The 15,218-nt window shown below is 50.6% G+C and overlaps 1 protein-coding gene across 1 annotated transcript in view; it reads left to right on the top strand.

The window, feature by feature from the left end:
- Positions 1-15,218, top strand: part of LOC311198891 (S-adenosyl-L-methionine-dependent tRNA 4-demethylwyosine synthase TYW1-like) — an 83,862-nt gene that overhangs the window by 16,215 nt on the left and 52,429 nt on the right. Inside the window, exons 9-10 of the mRNA XM_084272913.1 lie at positions 5,716-5,768; positions 9,823-9,941. Coding sequence (XP_084129039.1) covers positions 5,716-5,768; positions 9,823-9,941 — 172 coding nt within the window. The remainder of the gene's footprint in view (positions 1-5,715; positions 5,769-9,822; positions 9,942-15,218) is intronic.

The raw sequence follows: 15,218 nt of genomic DNA, 5'->3' as shown, positions 1-15,218 counted from the left end.
AATGCATGAAAGATACCCTGAGACTGACCCCACTGATGGGGAATAAATGATTCTGCTGTGTCTCTGCTCCCACAAGTATCATGCTGCAGCCCAGTTGGGTTGTTGCATCTCTCCTGTTGCCTACAGTTAGCACCAGGCTGCCCAGGATACCTCAGCTTTACTTGTATCCAGAGGCAAGTGGTGTTGGGAAGCAGCTTGTATCTGAAGTAGCAGGGGCTGCTTCACTAGCTGCTCATTTCCATGCAGTTGGTATGAGCTTCATGGTTGATATAAAGAGAGACTTTGCTCTGTGGTTTTTGGTGTGTAAGGGCAATAGAGAGGCTGACTTCAGGTCCTGGGCTTTTAAAACCCTGATCTCAACCAAGGTTGGTGAGCACTTGCCAAGGACCTGGTGGCTTTTGTGGTCTGTTTGTGGATGGAGGTTTCCTGTGCCTGCAGCTCTGAGCTCTTCTGACCCCCTCTCAGCTCGCTGTGCTGGGCTTTGAGTGCCCACAGTGAGGGAAGGAGACCCACTGGACAAAGGCATGGCATGGAGATGGGTGCTGGGTGTGCTTTGTGTCTGGCTCTTCAACTCCAGGTGGCAGCAGCAGCTCATGGCTGCATCAGGGACTGGGGACAAACTCACCGTGGGATTCAAATCCCCACATGGGAAGGGTAGAAATCAGTCTGCACAATGAACAGTGATTTATAGCAGAGTAAACACTCTGGCTGCACGGAGGAGGCAGAGTGGGGCCCACTGAACTTGTAGTTCCTCAGCAAACACCTGTGTAAGTAAACAGCAGCTAAAGGGGAAGAATCTGGGAAGCAGAAGATGCCCAAGTCCCATGGTGCAGAAGCTGCAAGAGCTGCTGGTGAGCTCACTGTGATATGAATTCACTGATGCAGATGGAGCAGCAGAGGCAGACCTCACTTTTGTGGGCCTAATTCTTCCCCTGTGTAGTTACTGGAGCTGGTGGAGTTACTCCATGTGTAACAGAGGAAAATTGATATTTGAAGTGTCTCCCTTGTTAATTTTTGAAATGTCTTGGAGGGGTTTTGGTCTTGGAAATGACATCTCTTCAGCTGAAACGAAATGCAAGGTGTATTCAGACCAGGGTGAAACATGCTGCCCTTTCTTCTTCCCTCCCCACACAGGGGGACAGTTTGTACACATGGAAGTGTGGGGACAGAAACCTGCCTGGAATGACTGAAAAGGGACTCTGTAAAACACACACAAAACCCAGATCCTGTCTGTAGCAGCTTGTGTCTTGCTCTTTATGGGTTTGTTCTTGGTACTTGAGGAAGAGTTGGGCAGGCTGGCTGCTGCCTTCTTCCACTGGGAACTTTTTTCAGCTGATGCTGATGTACAGTTCTTAATGACATGAAGTTCCTGCAGATTTCTTGGGAATTTTCCTATGAATAAGAAAGAGCTTGAGGCTTTTTCTTCTCACTGTGACCTGTAAGTTACAACCTATCCTCTTGGCCAGCTGGTTCCTGCCAGTTGCCAAGGCTGAGTTTCCTACCCTAGGCTGTCTCCTACCCAGCCACCAGAGCAGCCAAAATAGGGACTGTGAGGGGAGCTGGAGGTGTGAGACAGGGGTGCAGAAGGCACTGGAGGGACTCAAAGCTCCTTTGTGGGAGAGTGTGTGGGGAGAGCCCAGGGTCCTGGCAGTGGCACCCCTGCTCTGACCTTGGCAGGGAAACTGAGGCACAGGTGTGACATTGTGTATGGCACTGGTAAACTAGCAAACTGACCACCAGGACACCTTGACACCCCAGAACATGACATGAATACATAGAGAAGTGTCCTGTCTCAGTGGCAGAGGTATCAGTAGGCTCCCTCAATGAATTCTTTGTATTCCAGAGAATGGACTTGTAAAGCCATTAGTTAGGTGACAGAGGGTACGTGCTGACAGCGGAGCAGTTGCCATCTGTGCCTCCGGCCATCTCTCATTAAAAGTCTGTCCATGGGCTATTAAAATCCACTTGGATGGTCAGGGCAAACATTCACCAACTGTTTATCAGCCCAGTGGTGCAGCTCAAACCACTCATTTCACCCCAAAGCTTGTTTGAAAGCTGAATTAATGTCTTATTATAGTAAAAAAGGACAGTTGCAGTGAAGGTTGGCAGGCTGCTGGTCACTCAGAATTCATCATCTAGAGCAGGATCATCTTGTACACAGACATCAGATGAGATGCTCCTGTGTTGTTAGCCAGGAGTTGGGCTTGTTACTGTGGACCTCTTTTATAATTCAAGGAATCCTTGGAATATCAGGCTGTAGAGATAATAATTAGGTCAGGTTTGCTCAGCCCAGCACCAGGGCATTGTTTGGGCAGTGGTGTATCTGATACTCACCTAGAGTTGCTGGGCACAAGTAGTATCTCTCAAGCAAATAGGTGAAGGTGTTGATGGCAAGTCCTGGTGTGCAGAGGTGCTGACTTCTGGGGCAGCTTTCAAAGGGTTGTTCAGCAGAAGCTGTGACGTGGAAACAGGATGGCAAGGACCCCCAGACTGGTTCTCAAGTCTTGTCACATGTTCAGTTTGAAACTCAGTGCAACTTGGCTCTTGCTTAACCCTTTGTACAAAGCTTTGTACAAAGTTGGGAGCACGAGTCTTATGAGGAGCAGCTGAAGGAACTGGGGAGGTTTAGCCTGGAGAAGAGGAGGCTGAGCAGAGATGTTATTGCTCTTTACAGCTACCTGAAAGGAGGGGTGTAGAGAGGTGGGGGTTGTTTTTTTTTCTCCCAAGTGACTAGTAATAGGATAAGAAGAAACAGCCTCAAGTTGCATCAGGGAAGGCTTGGATTGAAGATCAGGAAAAAGTTCTTGAATGCAAGAGTGGTCAGGATTGGACCAGGCTACCCAGAGAGGTGGTGGAGTCACTGTCCCTGGGGAGGTTCAGAACACATATAGATGTGACACTCCAGGGCATGGGTTAGTTGAACAGGGTTAGTTGGACTTGATGATACTAGAGGCCTTTTCCAACCTTAAAGGTTCTTTGATTCTATTCTGTGGTTTCATTTAGCCCAGGCTGGTTTTTCTGCCTGTTCTACCAGCCAGCAGTAAAGGAGAAATGGGTTCATAGAGCTGGAAGGACTCTGCTCACACAAAACAGATGTGTAAAGAAGGGTTGGTCTTGGTCACTGATACTTTAATCTAATTTTCAAGTCTGAAAAAGCATGGCATGGGCAGGATTCCTTGTGATGGCTCACCAGGGTGACCACATTTCTCCCAGTTACCTGTGTGGGGTCCCTTTAAGAAGTTCTGCAAGTGTGTGCTGTTTCCTCCTGTAACTGTAGCTGTGACTCCTGGCAGCAGCAAAGGAGATGAGTAAACCCCTTCTCATCCCTGAAGCTGGCTGAAGTTTGTAAGACACTGTTTTGATGTTGAACATGTACCATCTTCTTGGCCTTCAGAGGAAGCTGTGGGCGCTCCACATGGTGGATGGAAGTTGGTTTAAGTTACTTAGGAGAAAATGCTGCAGCTTTGGGCTCTGGAGCTTGGCACCTCGCTCTGTTTAGCTGCTTCCTCTCTTCCCTCAGACAGCTCAGGAGCAGATCTAGGCAGGCATATCCTATTTCCAATTTAATTTTAATCCAAAGCCCATTTGAAAGCAGCCATATTACTTCTGCTGACGAGTGATGTGTGAGGGAGTAATCTCACATGGGTGCTGTCGCTGAGATCTGAGAAATGGAAAGGAAATGTGGCTGGTTGACATCAGTAAAGGGTCTGGCTTGGAGAGAGGAGGGTTGCATTGCCCTTTCCCATGCTTGTCAAGAGATTTGGTAAGGACAAGAGTTGTAGCCGTGCAGGAAGGTCTGGGCTGAGGTCAGACCATCCTGGATGAGCCTGTTAGCAAAGTGATGCAGAGGAAAGAGGCAGGGCAGGCCCAGGGTGGGAAGAGGTGAAGTGATGCAGCTGAATGCAGTTGTGCAGACTTGCCTGTCCCTCTGATAACTGCCAGGCAGAAGTGGTCACAAGGTTTGCTGGGTCCCATCCCACCCTAGATAAAGGTGTCCCCAGTATTGCATGTGGCTTTGGATGTCAGAAATGCTGATGGGGGTCACAGTGATGCCTTTCTCCAGGGAAGGACTGGATGGGCTGTGGTGTACAAGACCAAGGCTTTTTAGCTTGTAACAGTTTGTTCTTCTGTGCTATATGGGATACCTCATGCCTGTGCACATGGGATTTCAGGGCTGCTTCATTTAGGAAGGTGAAGGTTGCAGTACTGCCTGTTCCCCCTGAGCTGGAGGGAAAAGAGAGCTCAGAATGTGGGAGCAGCCCAACACTGGAGTCCCCAAAGCCTCACTTCATCTGGCAATTTGACCCTTTGCCACCAAACAGGGGGTACTCCCTGCTCACTCCTGTACAGTCTCCTGGAGAGTCACTCCAGGGACCTGCTCAGGCTAAGGATGCATGTGTCCTAATGCCCCAGCAAGGCTGGAGCCAGCAGCAAACACCTCAAGAAGAAAGAGGCAATAGGGCAGGTCTCTGCTGTACTTCAGAGGGACTGGAGCAGCCTGCTCTAGATGCTGTCCCATTCCTTGTGAGCCACTTGTGTCTTCACATGGTTTTAGCTGGGGAAGCTGTGGTGGCATCTGCTGTCACTGTAGTTCCTGCCTGGCTCAGCATCCTTGGAGGTGACAAACGAGCAGGGCAGGGTAATCGTGCCACCTCTCCGTGCTGGAGGCAAAGGCCAATTCTTCTGCTGAACAGGCAGCTTTCTTCCCCCTGTTTGATTCGTGCCCATTGGCAGGAAGGAGACTGGATACCTAAAATTTGCTGTATCCCTCAAAAGTGTTAATCTAAACCTCAGGCTAAAGCAGCTGGTTGGGCTGTGCTGGCTTTGGGGACAGCTGGGCCACCAGTGTGGACACTGCTGTGTGGATGGCACGGGGAGGCTTTGCAAATCCCTCTTATTTTTATGCTGATTTTGAAGTGACTTTTAATCCTTCAGACATATTGGTCTCTAAGTACTTTTTTTTTATTCAAAGAGAACAATAACCCAATTGGAGCAGTTTGGGTAATAATAGTGCTCAGTGCTTAACGAACGCGGCGCAATTAATCCTCCTGGGCTGATAAATTTAAATGGAATTGTGTTGATCTTGGCTTGGGAGCAGGGAAGTGATGGGAAATCAGCTTCCCTGGAGGCACAGAGGAGCGGCTCCTTGCTGGTGCAGAGGTGGAACTGGTGAAACTGGTGAAGTTTGGGCTCAAGCTGAGCCCCGGGTTTCAGTTCTCCTCCTTGGTTGCTCCCCCCCCCCACACTGGTTGAGGTGTCTGGAGGAGCAGCAGCACTAGGGCTGCTCTGTCCTGGGGTGGGCTCAGGGCCAGGAAGATGCTTCTGGGTCCATGTCTTGCTCCCTTTGGGGACAAGTGCTGTGCCTTGGGATCAGGGGGAGTGTCCTGCATTCCTGGACTTGGCCAGGGAAATCTGCTGGCCACCCCCTCTTCATTCAAGCAAGACAGAGCAGTGCAAATAACTCTCCCATCAAGAGGAACCCATTCGAGTCCCTTGAGTGTCTGTGGCCACTGCTCTGATGTGCAGGTCCCCAGAACCAGATGGAGATGGCAGTGGGTGGCCCTGCCACCTCAGTAGCATCGCCTTTGGGTCACCAGGGAGGAGCAGCATGGATACTGTGATGCTGCATAACTGTGGGTACCAATGAGTGTGTTTGGGGTGTCACCTGCTGCAGGGGAAAATCAGTTGTTTGATTCGGTTTTGCTTTGCTTTCAGGTTACAGGCTGATTGGGAGCCATTCTGGGGTGAAGCTCTGCCGGTGGACAAAGGTATGTTCTTGGTCTTGTTTTGGAAAGTTAAAAACCCCCTGGAAGATTTGGGTGTTACAGTTTCCAGGTGAAATATCCCTTAAATACCTGGTCTTGCTTCCTCGAATCCCAATTTCATCTTCCAAGCTGTAGTTTTGCATGTCAAGCTATTAAAATCCTGCTGCAGAGAGTGAGCTGGGAGCATCATTTCTCTTGGGTTTGTTCCCTGTTACTCTGCTCTCTGCTAAAATATCTCCTGCCTCCTGGAACGTGTGGCAGGAGCAGAACACCACAGAGAAGAGCAGGTAGGTTACATCACCTTGTGAAACAAAGACAAGGCAGCCTATCACTGCACTCAGACAGGCACACAAGGGGGTTGGAACCTGTCCTGTGACTGGTGTCCCTGGCTTGTGACACTCAGGGTTCTGTGACTGGTGTCCCTGGCTTGTGACACTCAGGGTTCTGTGACTGGTGTCCCTGGCTTGTGACACTCAGGGTTCCTCTGCTGCTTTCAGCATTTCCGCAGCCAGAGGCAGGTGCTGAGGTCACTGTCACTTGTTGCACTGGGATTTTTTTAAAATGACCCTGTGGGAGGGTGTGTGCACAGGTGTGGCTGTATGTAACATGTTTCTGTGTGTTTGTGGGTGCATGGACATGTGTTTGTGGAAAAGTCCTCCAAGCCCTGTAGTTCATAGACTCACAGACTGCCTGAGGTGGGAAGGGACCTTCCAAGGCCATCTACTCCCACCCTTTAGTGATCAGGGACACCTTTCACTAGAGCAGGGTGCTCAGAGCTTCATCAAGCCTGACCTTGAATGTCTCCAGAGATGGGGCCTCCACCACCTCTCTGGGCAGCCTGGGCCAGTGTCTCACCTCCCTCAGAGTGAAGAACTTCTTCCTCAGGTCTCATCTAACCCTGCCCTGCTCTAGTTTAACCCATCACCCCTCATCCCATTGCTCCCTGCCCTTACAAACAGCCCTGCCCAGCTTTCCTGCAGGTCCCTTCAGGGACTGGAAGGAGCTCAGAGGTCTCCTTGCAGCCTTCTCTTCTCCTGGCTGAACCAGCCCAGCTCTCAGCCTGTCTTCATAGGAGAGGTGTTCCAGCCCTTGGGTCATCCTCATGGCTTCCTCTGGACCCACTCCAAGAGGTCTGTGTCTTTCCAGCGCTGAGGACTCCAGAGCTGGATGCAGCACTGCAGGGGGATCCCACCAGAGCAGAGAAGTGGGGCAGAACCCCCTCTCTCAATCTGCTGGCCACACTTCTTGTGATGCAGTCCAAGATGCTGTTGGCCTTCTGGGCTGTGAGTGCCCATTGTTGGCTCATGTCCAGCTTTGCATCCATCTGCACCCCAAGTCCCTTTCTGCAGGGCTGCTCTCCATCACATCACCCCCAGCCTGTGCTGGTAATGAGAATTGTCCTGACCCACATGCAGGACGTTGCACTTGGCCTTGCTGAACTCCATGATGTTTGCATGGTCCCACCTCTTCAACCTGTCCAGGTCCCTCTGGATGACATCCTGTCTCTCTGGTGTGTCAACCCACCACACAGCCTGCTGTCACCTGTAAATGTGCTGAGGGTGCCCTCGATCCCACTGTCTGTGTCACTGCTGTGGTTTAGGTGATGTGAACCAGTAGCTGTTCACATGGTCTGTAGGTAACCTTCACAATGCTCCCCAGGGCTGTGCAGAGCCCTGGAGAGCACACTCGGGCTCCTCGGTGCCTTTATCGGTCTTTGCAGGTCCCCGAGAAGCCTGGAAGCTGAAAGCTGCTCTGGAGTGTCACACGTTTGGGCAGTAACATTGATGTCCCAGAGCCATCAGCAATCACCAGATGATAAATATGGGACTCATCACCTTATTAAAATGCCAACACATCTCTAATTCTTGCCGGGGCAGCGATCAGCTCCTGGGTCTCTCAGCTCTCTTTTGCTGCATGATTAACTTTGTCTATTTTTGAAAGGAGCTCTCTGAATGGCAATCACCAGAGTGGGTGGCTGCAGCGAGGTTTTCTCCCCTCAATGCCTGCTATCCATGAACTCCTTCATCAGAAGACTTGTTCTTGTGGAGAATTGAGAGCCCACTGCTGGATTGTCATGAATATTTGTGAGATGTACGAGACGTGCCGATCCCACTGATGCTTCTGCTGTTTACTCTTACACATATTTCTCTCTTCTATCATTGTGAGTGACAGAGGAGGCTGGCAAATGTTTGACCAAAAACTTGTCAAGCTTCGGGGCTGTGACAGAGGAACCCAGAGTACCTGGTTTTGGTAAAGAATTGGAATTTAACGCTGGGCTCCAAAACCCTTTCACAAAATCAAGAGCAGCTCTGTGTGCTCAGATAGGACCCTGCTATTTTTAGCTTAAGCTGGAATTGAATGTAAAGGCTTCTAATAAACGCAGCTGAAATTGGTTCCAGGCAGCAGCTTTGACTCAGCCTCACACCAGTATGGGAATATCTTCAGGAGGCTCCTTGGAGATGTGTATCACTGGGGGATTAGTGTTAAGGAAAGGATCAGAGCGGTATCTGGGGTTAAAGCGAGTGTGTTCTGCCAGCGTCTGGAGGAGAGTGTCAACCCTGCAGGTTTTAGGAAGATTCTGTTGATTTGCCTGCTGTTGGGAATACAGAGTCACACAATCACACAGACACAAGGTTGGAAAAGTTAAGATCATCGAGTCCAACCGTTTCCATCCTATGCTAAACCATATCCCTAAGTACCTCATCTACCCTTTTTTAAACACATCCAGGGTTGGTGACTCAGCCCCTCCCTGGGCAGCCTGTTCTAGGCCCTGACAACTCTTTCAGGGAAGAACTTTTTCCTCACATCTGATCTGACCCTGTCCTGGCACAGCTTGAGGCCATTTCCCCTTGTCCCATCTCCTGTCCCCTGGCTGAAGAGACCATTGCCCACCTCTGTGCCATCCTGTCAGGTCATTGTAGGTGGTGATAAGGTCTCCTCTCAGTCTCCTCTTCTCCAGGCTGAACACCCCCATCTCCCTTAGCCGCTCCTCCTGTAATTTGCCCTCCAGCCCCTTCCCCAGCCTGGTTGCCCTTCTCTGGACTTGCTGGAGGACATCAATGTCCTTATTATGGTGAGGAGCCCAGAACTGGACACCTTGCTGTCTGTGAGTGGGTGCATCTCCCAAAATCCCTGTTGCTTGAGGGATGGGCAGAATAAACAGCATTTCCCACTTTGTTTCATCTCCCAAGTACAACAGGGCTGCATGTACAGTAGGGGTTACTGTCTGTTCTTTCCCTGCTGCTCAGTGGAGGCTTTCTCTTGGATCGCCAGAAAGGTAAATTAAAAGCTACTATGTCATATTTCACCTCCTCTCTTGAGAGTAGTAAAGATTCTTTCTCATTTATTATTATTTAACTGAGATAATGAAAGATAGTCTTAGCTCCAAGCAACTTGCATGCTAAATAGGAGATGTATCCCTGTGGGAAGGCTGCTGCGGTTCGGCTGTGAAGTGCAGCATCCTTCTGGAGCCACTGACTGGGGTGAATGAGGGTTTTATAAGGTCAGGGTATTTATTTAATTTAGTGCTAGAAGAAATACTCCTGTAGACAAATGAAAAGGATTGAGTGTTCGGCAGGGCAGCCTCAAAATTGATCCTTGTTCCTCTTTCATGAGCTTTTACAATAATATTTCTTGCAGCTTAAGTGGCTTCACTGGCCTTCGATTGTTGGCTGATTCACTGAGCAGCTTCAGCAGAGCGCGGCGTTACGCTCTGGGGGTACAAGTGAGGAGTTATTGATGATGGTAAAATTTCTCCCCTCCAAAACAGTCATAAAGTTGACATCATAAACGCCTTGTTTCTCTAAGGGCGTGTGTAAACACTCAGCCTGTGTCCTGATCTCTGGGCTGGGAGTTGCTCTCTGCATCTGGCCTCATTCAGCCTTGTTCCACAGCTGTGACCTCGCGTGCTGTGTCTGTCCCGGGTGACTTTGGGCACTGAAGTTGAGCGACTCAAACCTGTGGGTCCACCTGGGGAGCAGGTTTCAAACCTTTGCAGTCAGCTATGTACAGTGTGTGTTAACTCCCTGGGGGTCTGTCTGTGTCTGCTCTCTGCCAGGCGATGCTGCGAGGCCGAGGAGGATGCTACAAACACACCTTTTACGGAATCGAGAGCCACCGCTGCATGGAGGCCACGCCGAGCCTGGCTTGTGCCAACAAATGTGTCTTCTGCTGGAGGTAAAGTCCTGATGTGATTTTATTTTGGGGTTCTGTTCCACTCTGTCACTGTCTTTTGCTCAGACCTGGAGCGGTGCTACCTTTGTGTCCTTGTCACTTAGAAACTGGGGGATAAAGGGGTTGTGAGGGAGCAGCTCCCTGTTCCTGCACATAGCCCTCCTGTGCTGGGAGCTGTGGAGCCTCTGGGTCAGGAGTGGTAGGAGCTGGATGGCTGGGTGGGCTTTTCAGCTCAGAGGCTGGAGGATCTGAGGGCCCCCTAGCACCACCTCCCCTAGAACTGTCTCCTGGGCAGCAATATCTTGGGCTCAGCAAGTTCAGAGCAACTGAAGACGTGGGAAGGCAGGAGACAGCCACCTCTCCCACCCTGCAATTCCCACTGCTGCCTGCAATGAGCACTTGGTGTAGGTCTAGTTCCCTCTAGAGATCACCAGGACTCCCCGTGGCTCCTGTTGCTCCTTGGGTGAGGTCACCAGGGTGCAAAGTGACATTTCTTTTGGAATCAGGCCATTTTCTCTATTTAAAGTGCTTTGTGCCACCGATGCTGCTGCGTTGGCAGTGAGTGGAAAGCGATGACTTAGTAACTGTTGCCTTCTGAAACCAGGAGCTAATAAATGACTTTCATTTCAGTCAGTGAAGTGGCCCCTTTCTCAGAGGAATCATTTTGTTGTTGAACCTCTGGAGGAAACGAGCTTTGTGTGGGCCTGAGCTGTGGGCTGCTGCAGCACTGCTCACTCACCAACGTGCCCGGGTTTCTGAGGGGGGCTTTGGCGAGGCTGGGGGAGCACAGGATGGGACTGGGGAGAGAGCCCCAGAGGCTCAGCACAAATAAAAGCAGTGACCTGAAAGTGTACTGAGGGGGTGGGCGAGGAGGTGGCTCTTTGAGTTCTTTTATCTCCCACCTTCCTAACTCAAACCACGGGGGCTGTGCTTCCTTTGGTACTGATGTGAACCCAGTGAGCTGCCTGCCAGTGACACTCCTTCCATCTCTCCATCGACAGCCCCATATTCTCATGTAAAACCAACTGAATTCCTCCAAGTACCGTTTTCTGCCTTTCATAGTCTTTGCATTTTAATAACACAGATCTTTCCTGAGCGTATTTAAATGACAGCCTCAGTGCAAGAAGCCTCTGGTGATTTTGAAGGCACTTTGAAACCATCTCCCATGTTGGTCTTAACAGGAGGACCGGTGACTAATGCTTGTACTTAAGTTTGCATTTGGAGCTTATACTAAAGTATTAATTGGTGCCCTTGATGAGCTTTCATCATAGCCTGGCTTGAATGGACACGGCAAATGGTGTGGTTAATGTGTGAGTTTTGTGGCTTTCCTTCAGAGCAAGCTAATGATGGGGAAGAAAAACGAACAGCTCGTTCCTTCTCCTGCGTTTAATTCCGCAGCGGTGATTGTGCTGGTAGGAAGGAGATTGCCATGTGTATTGTGCTGCTGTCCCTACACAGAAGGTACATAAACAGCAAACACAAAGCAATAACGTTACCAGAACAAGGTGCTTTGTTCCTAGCGTCGTGCTGCAGAGTGTTTAACGCTGTTCTCCTCACAGCAACCCAGCTCCAGGGCTTCTTAGCAGCAGCCTGAGCCCAGAGGATGGGGCTGACTCGGGGAAGTCAGACAAACGTAGGCTGTGAAGCACAGCGATGGGGATAAGTCACTGTGTGCCTCTAAGCCCTGTCACCTCCCTTTGTCCCCCTGAGACGAACCCCACAAACAGGAGCTGTAATGCTGGTGCTGCTGGAGTCCTTATTTTACTGATGGTGCCAGCCTGAACGCGAGGAAGCAGCTTGCTGGGGACTGTGCTGAGCAGTGTTCTCACTTCACCTGCAGAAGGTGGATGGGCTGTGCTTTGCTGTACGGACCGCTGCTGCCAGTCATCTCTTCCCAGAGTGCTGTCAGTCAGAGGACTCAAAGCTTAGCTTGAGCCCTGTCCCCAGGCTCTCTGGACATACTCCATAGGCTTGATGTAAACCACCACCCACAAAAGTTTTCTTCACCTTGGTTGCGGTTTTACACAGTGTTCTCTCTGCTGCATCCCTGGTGTGGCTGTGCCCTGCCAGGCCCTTCACTCGCTGTAGGAAGAGGAGACTGATTTTGAACCCACCTCTCCTCGCAGACCTGTAGTCATGAGGTGAACACAGAGTTGCAGCCCCGGTGCCTGGCTAGGACAGACACGTTACCCTCCTGTTAGCAGTTACTGTCGGTGCCGTTGGCATATGAAGCAAGAGTTTTGATTTAGTGTCAGCAAAACGTTTTTAATACAGGTTTTAAGCCTTGCTGGTGCTGTCCTGCAGATCTGCATGCTGGGTTGCAGATAAGACAGCTGTGATTCCTTTTTTGGAGGGGAAGGGGGGCTGGTTTCCCTTGATCTCCTCTTTCAGGACTTTGACATTTGCAGAGTCTGCCAGTGTTTCCAACTGCAAAGCACTGCGGCTCTCCCAGGATGGCTGAGGAAAAGGCCAAGGAGCCCTTTTGTTTTCTCTTCCTCGTTTTGGCAGGGAGCACCGTGGTTGGTCCGTTTTCCCTGGGAATTGGATGTCATCACTGCTGGCTTTTGGCCCTGAAGCAGGAATTGCAGGTGGCATCAGCACCCAAACGTGCTCCAGGTTAGGGGCTTTGTGAAAGGTGCAGCTTGGCCGCTGTGCTGGAGGGCGGCCTTGCCGCTCCGTGCTGGAGGGCGGCCTTGCCGCTCCGTGCTGGAGGGAGGCCTTGCCGCTCCGTGCTGGAGGGAGGCCTTGCCGCTCCGTGCTGGAGGGCGGCCTTGTTGCTCCGTGCTGGAGGAAGCCATGTGTGTGGCTGCTCATGCCCTGCCTCTCCCTCAGAGCTGGCTGAGGGTTTGGGGATGCAGTTGGTAACGTGGCAGGAGCAGCAGGATGTTCATTCATGTGAGCTCCCGCAGCTGTGAGGGGGTAACCAGGAGGCACCTTAAATTACTGCAGCACCCTCAGCTCATCATTCTCCCTACAAAACGAGCGCGTCTCTGCCTGTTACTGCTCTCGGCCGGTCGCGCTGGGTCCGGGTGTCTCTTTAGCTTAATTGTCTAAATGGAAACGTACAAGTGACCAAATCTTTTAATCAATTAGGGTGAGTGTGGGGACTGAGCCTTTCTGACACCATCGCAGCGCAATCACCAGGCAAACCTGATTTGATTATGTTTTCTGGCTGAGCATCTAAAGCCCAATCAATTATTGTGGAAAGATGGAACAGCTAAATAAGATTAAAATTAATGGGGTTTATTATTTTTGCATCTGAGGAGGAGACAGTCCAGGCAGAGTGAAATATTCTGTACAGAAATCAGTTTGTGTTGCTTCTCCTGTAACCTGGTGATGTTTAGACCTGTGCTTGAAGGTTTCAGCTTCAACTTGCATAGTGAACAACAGCTAAAGTTCTGTTTGGGTGATCTCAGTAAGTGTGTGGCCAGAAGCCAGGGATCCCAGAGAGGAATAACGGAGAGATACTTCAGGTCTTTAAAAAGATTAAGAAGAAACTGAGAACAGACTAAAACAAAAGCTTCTTCACATTACATAACTTGACTCCAGGGACTAAATTCTTCAGGGGACTGGGAAATATTGACACTGCAGGTTTGTAAAACTTCAAACCTGACCTGGATGGCTCAGAGTCTCTTTGTACCACTCATCCTTGCTTGCTAAGTCAATATTCTCTTCTCCTAGGGTTTCAATTTGCCTGCTCTTGTTTACAGAATTAATATTTTGTGACTTGAGGTTTTCTTCAGATAGGTTTTGTCTTTGGGCCTGTGTATCTCCCAGGAGCTTCTGAAGCAACCACAGATGGGGGCAGACAACCCAGAACATAGCCTGCCTCAATGGGAAAACCTGAACCACTCTTAATTATAAGATCCCCCCACCAAACCAAAACCACCAACTCCCCCACCCTCACTTTAATTCAGTGCACTAAACCCAGCAGAGAATGCTTCTCTGGGTGCCTTCAGGTGGTGCTGAAGCACTTGTAGGAGCAGATATCAGGGTGGTTGGTGTGGAGAGGTGGGAGCGGGCCCCAGTGACCGGTTTTATGGCATCAGTGCTGAATATAATCTGATTATTGGGTAGGAAATGATCCTGCATCTCCAGAGTTGGTGCAGGTGGTTGGTAATTGGTCCCCAGTTACAGTAATGGGTGGCATGATGGAGTGATTATAGGTTGGAAAGTGACCTTGTACCTCCTGACACGCAGCGAGTGTTGGAAGAGTTTTTGAGAGGGTGCTAAGTGAGGTTGTGCCAGGAGGGCACAAGGACAAGCCAGGGTCTGGGAGGGGCTCAGCATCACTTGCCTTTCTCAGGGTTTGCTGGAGCTTGCTCCTTGAGCTGTCTTGGTTTTCTTCTGCTCTTCCCTTCCCCTCCCTCCCTGGGAACTGTGTCCTCTGTCCTTTCATGATCGCTGCCACCAGTGTTTACCCTCCTTTGTGCTCCCCACCATCTATCAACATTGATCAGTTGATCACTGAATAAATCAGAGACTCACAGTCTTGATTGGCTTGGAAGGGACCTTCCAAGGCCATCTAGTCCCACCCTTTAGTGAGCAGGGACACCTTTATAACTAGAGCAGGGTGCTCAGAGTTTCATCAAGCCTGACCTTGAGTGGCTCCAGGGATGGGGCATCCACCACCATTCTGGGCAACCTGGGACACGGTCTCACCTCCCTCAGAGTGAAGAACTTCTTCCTCAGGTCTCATCTAACCCTGCCCTGCTCTAGTTCAACCCATGACCCCTCATCCCATTGCTCCCTGCCCTTACAAACAGCCCTGCCCAGCTTTCCTGCAGGTCCCTTCAGGGACTGGAAGGGGCTCAGAGGTCTCCCTGCAGCCTTCTCTTCTCCAGGCTGAACCAGCCCAGCTCTCTCAGCCTGTCTTCATAGGAGAGGTGTTCCAGCCCTTGGGTCATCAAATGATACATTAAACCCCTGATGCATTTTCCCCACAAAGGTTTTTGAAACACTTCATAATGTGGAGCAGAGGAGCAGCTCTTCAAAGAGGGCACAGCAGAAGAGCTGATGTATTAAAGTCACCCACCAGTGGGCGGGGAAGGGGCTGCTCTGCCCCACCAGCACCTACCCCCTCTTCAGAGCTCTGACCAGCTGCCAGGGAGCCTTTGTTAGGGCTGGCAGGTCCCAGCTCTATTGAGTGTGGAGGTAAGGTCAGGCTGGAGCAGGGGCTGTCTTGTCTTCTCATCAGAGCAGGAGCGACTGGGAGCTCCCTGTCAGGGTTTGAGTGGCCACATGCTGCTCTTGGTGCTGTAGCAGAAGTGGCTCGTCCCT

Source organism: Gallinula chloropus (genome assembly GCF_964237585.1).
Source record: "Gallinula chloropus genome assembly, chromosome: 19".
NCBI classification, from domain to species: Eukaryota; Metazoa; Chordata; class Aves; order Gruiformes; family Rallidae; genus Gallinula; species Gallinula chloropus.
The sequence above is the reverse complement of the archived record's forward strand: the minus strand, read 5'-3'. Positions and strand labels throughout refer to the sequence as shown.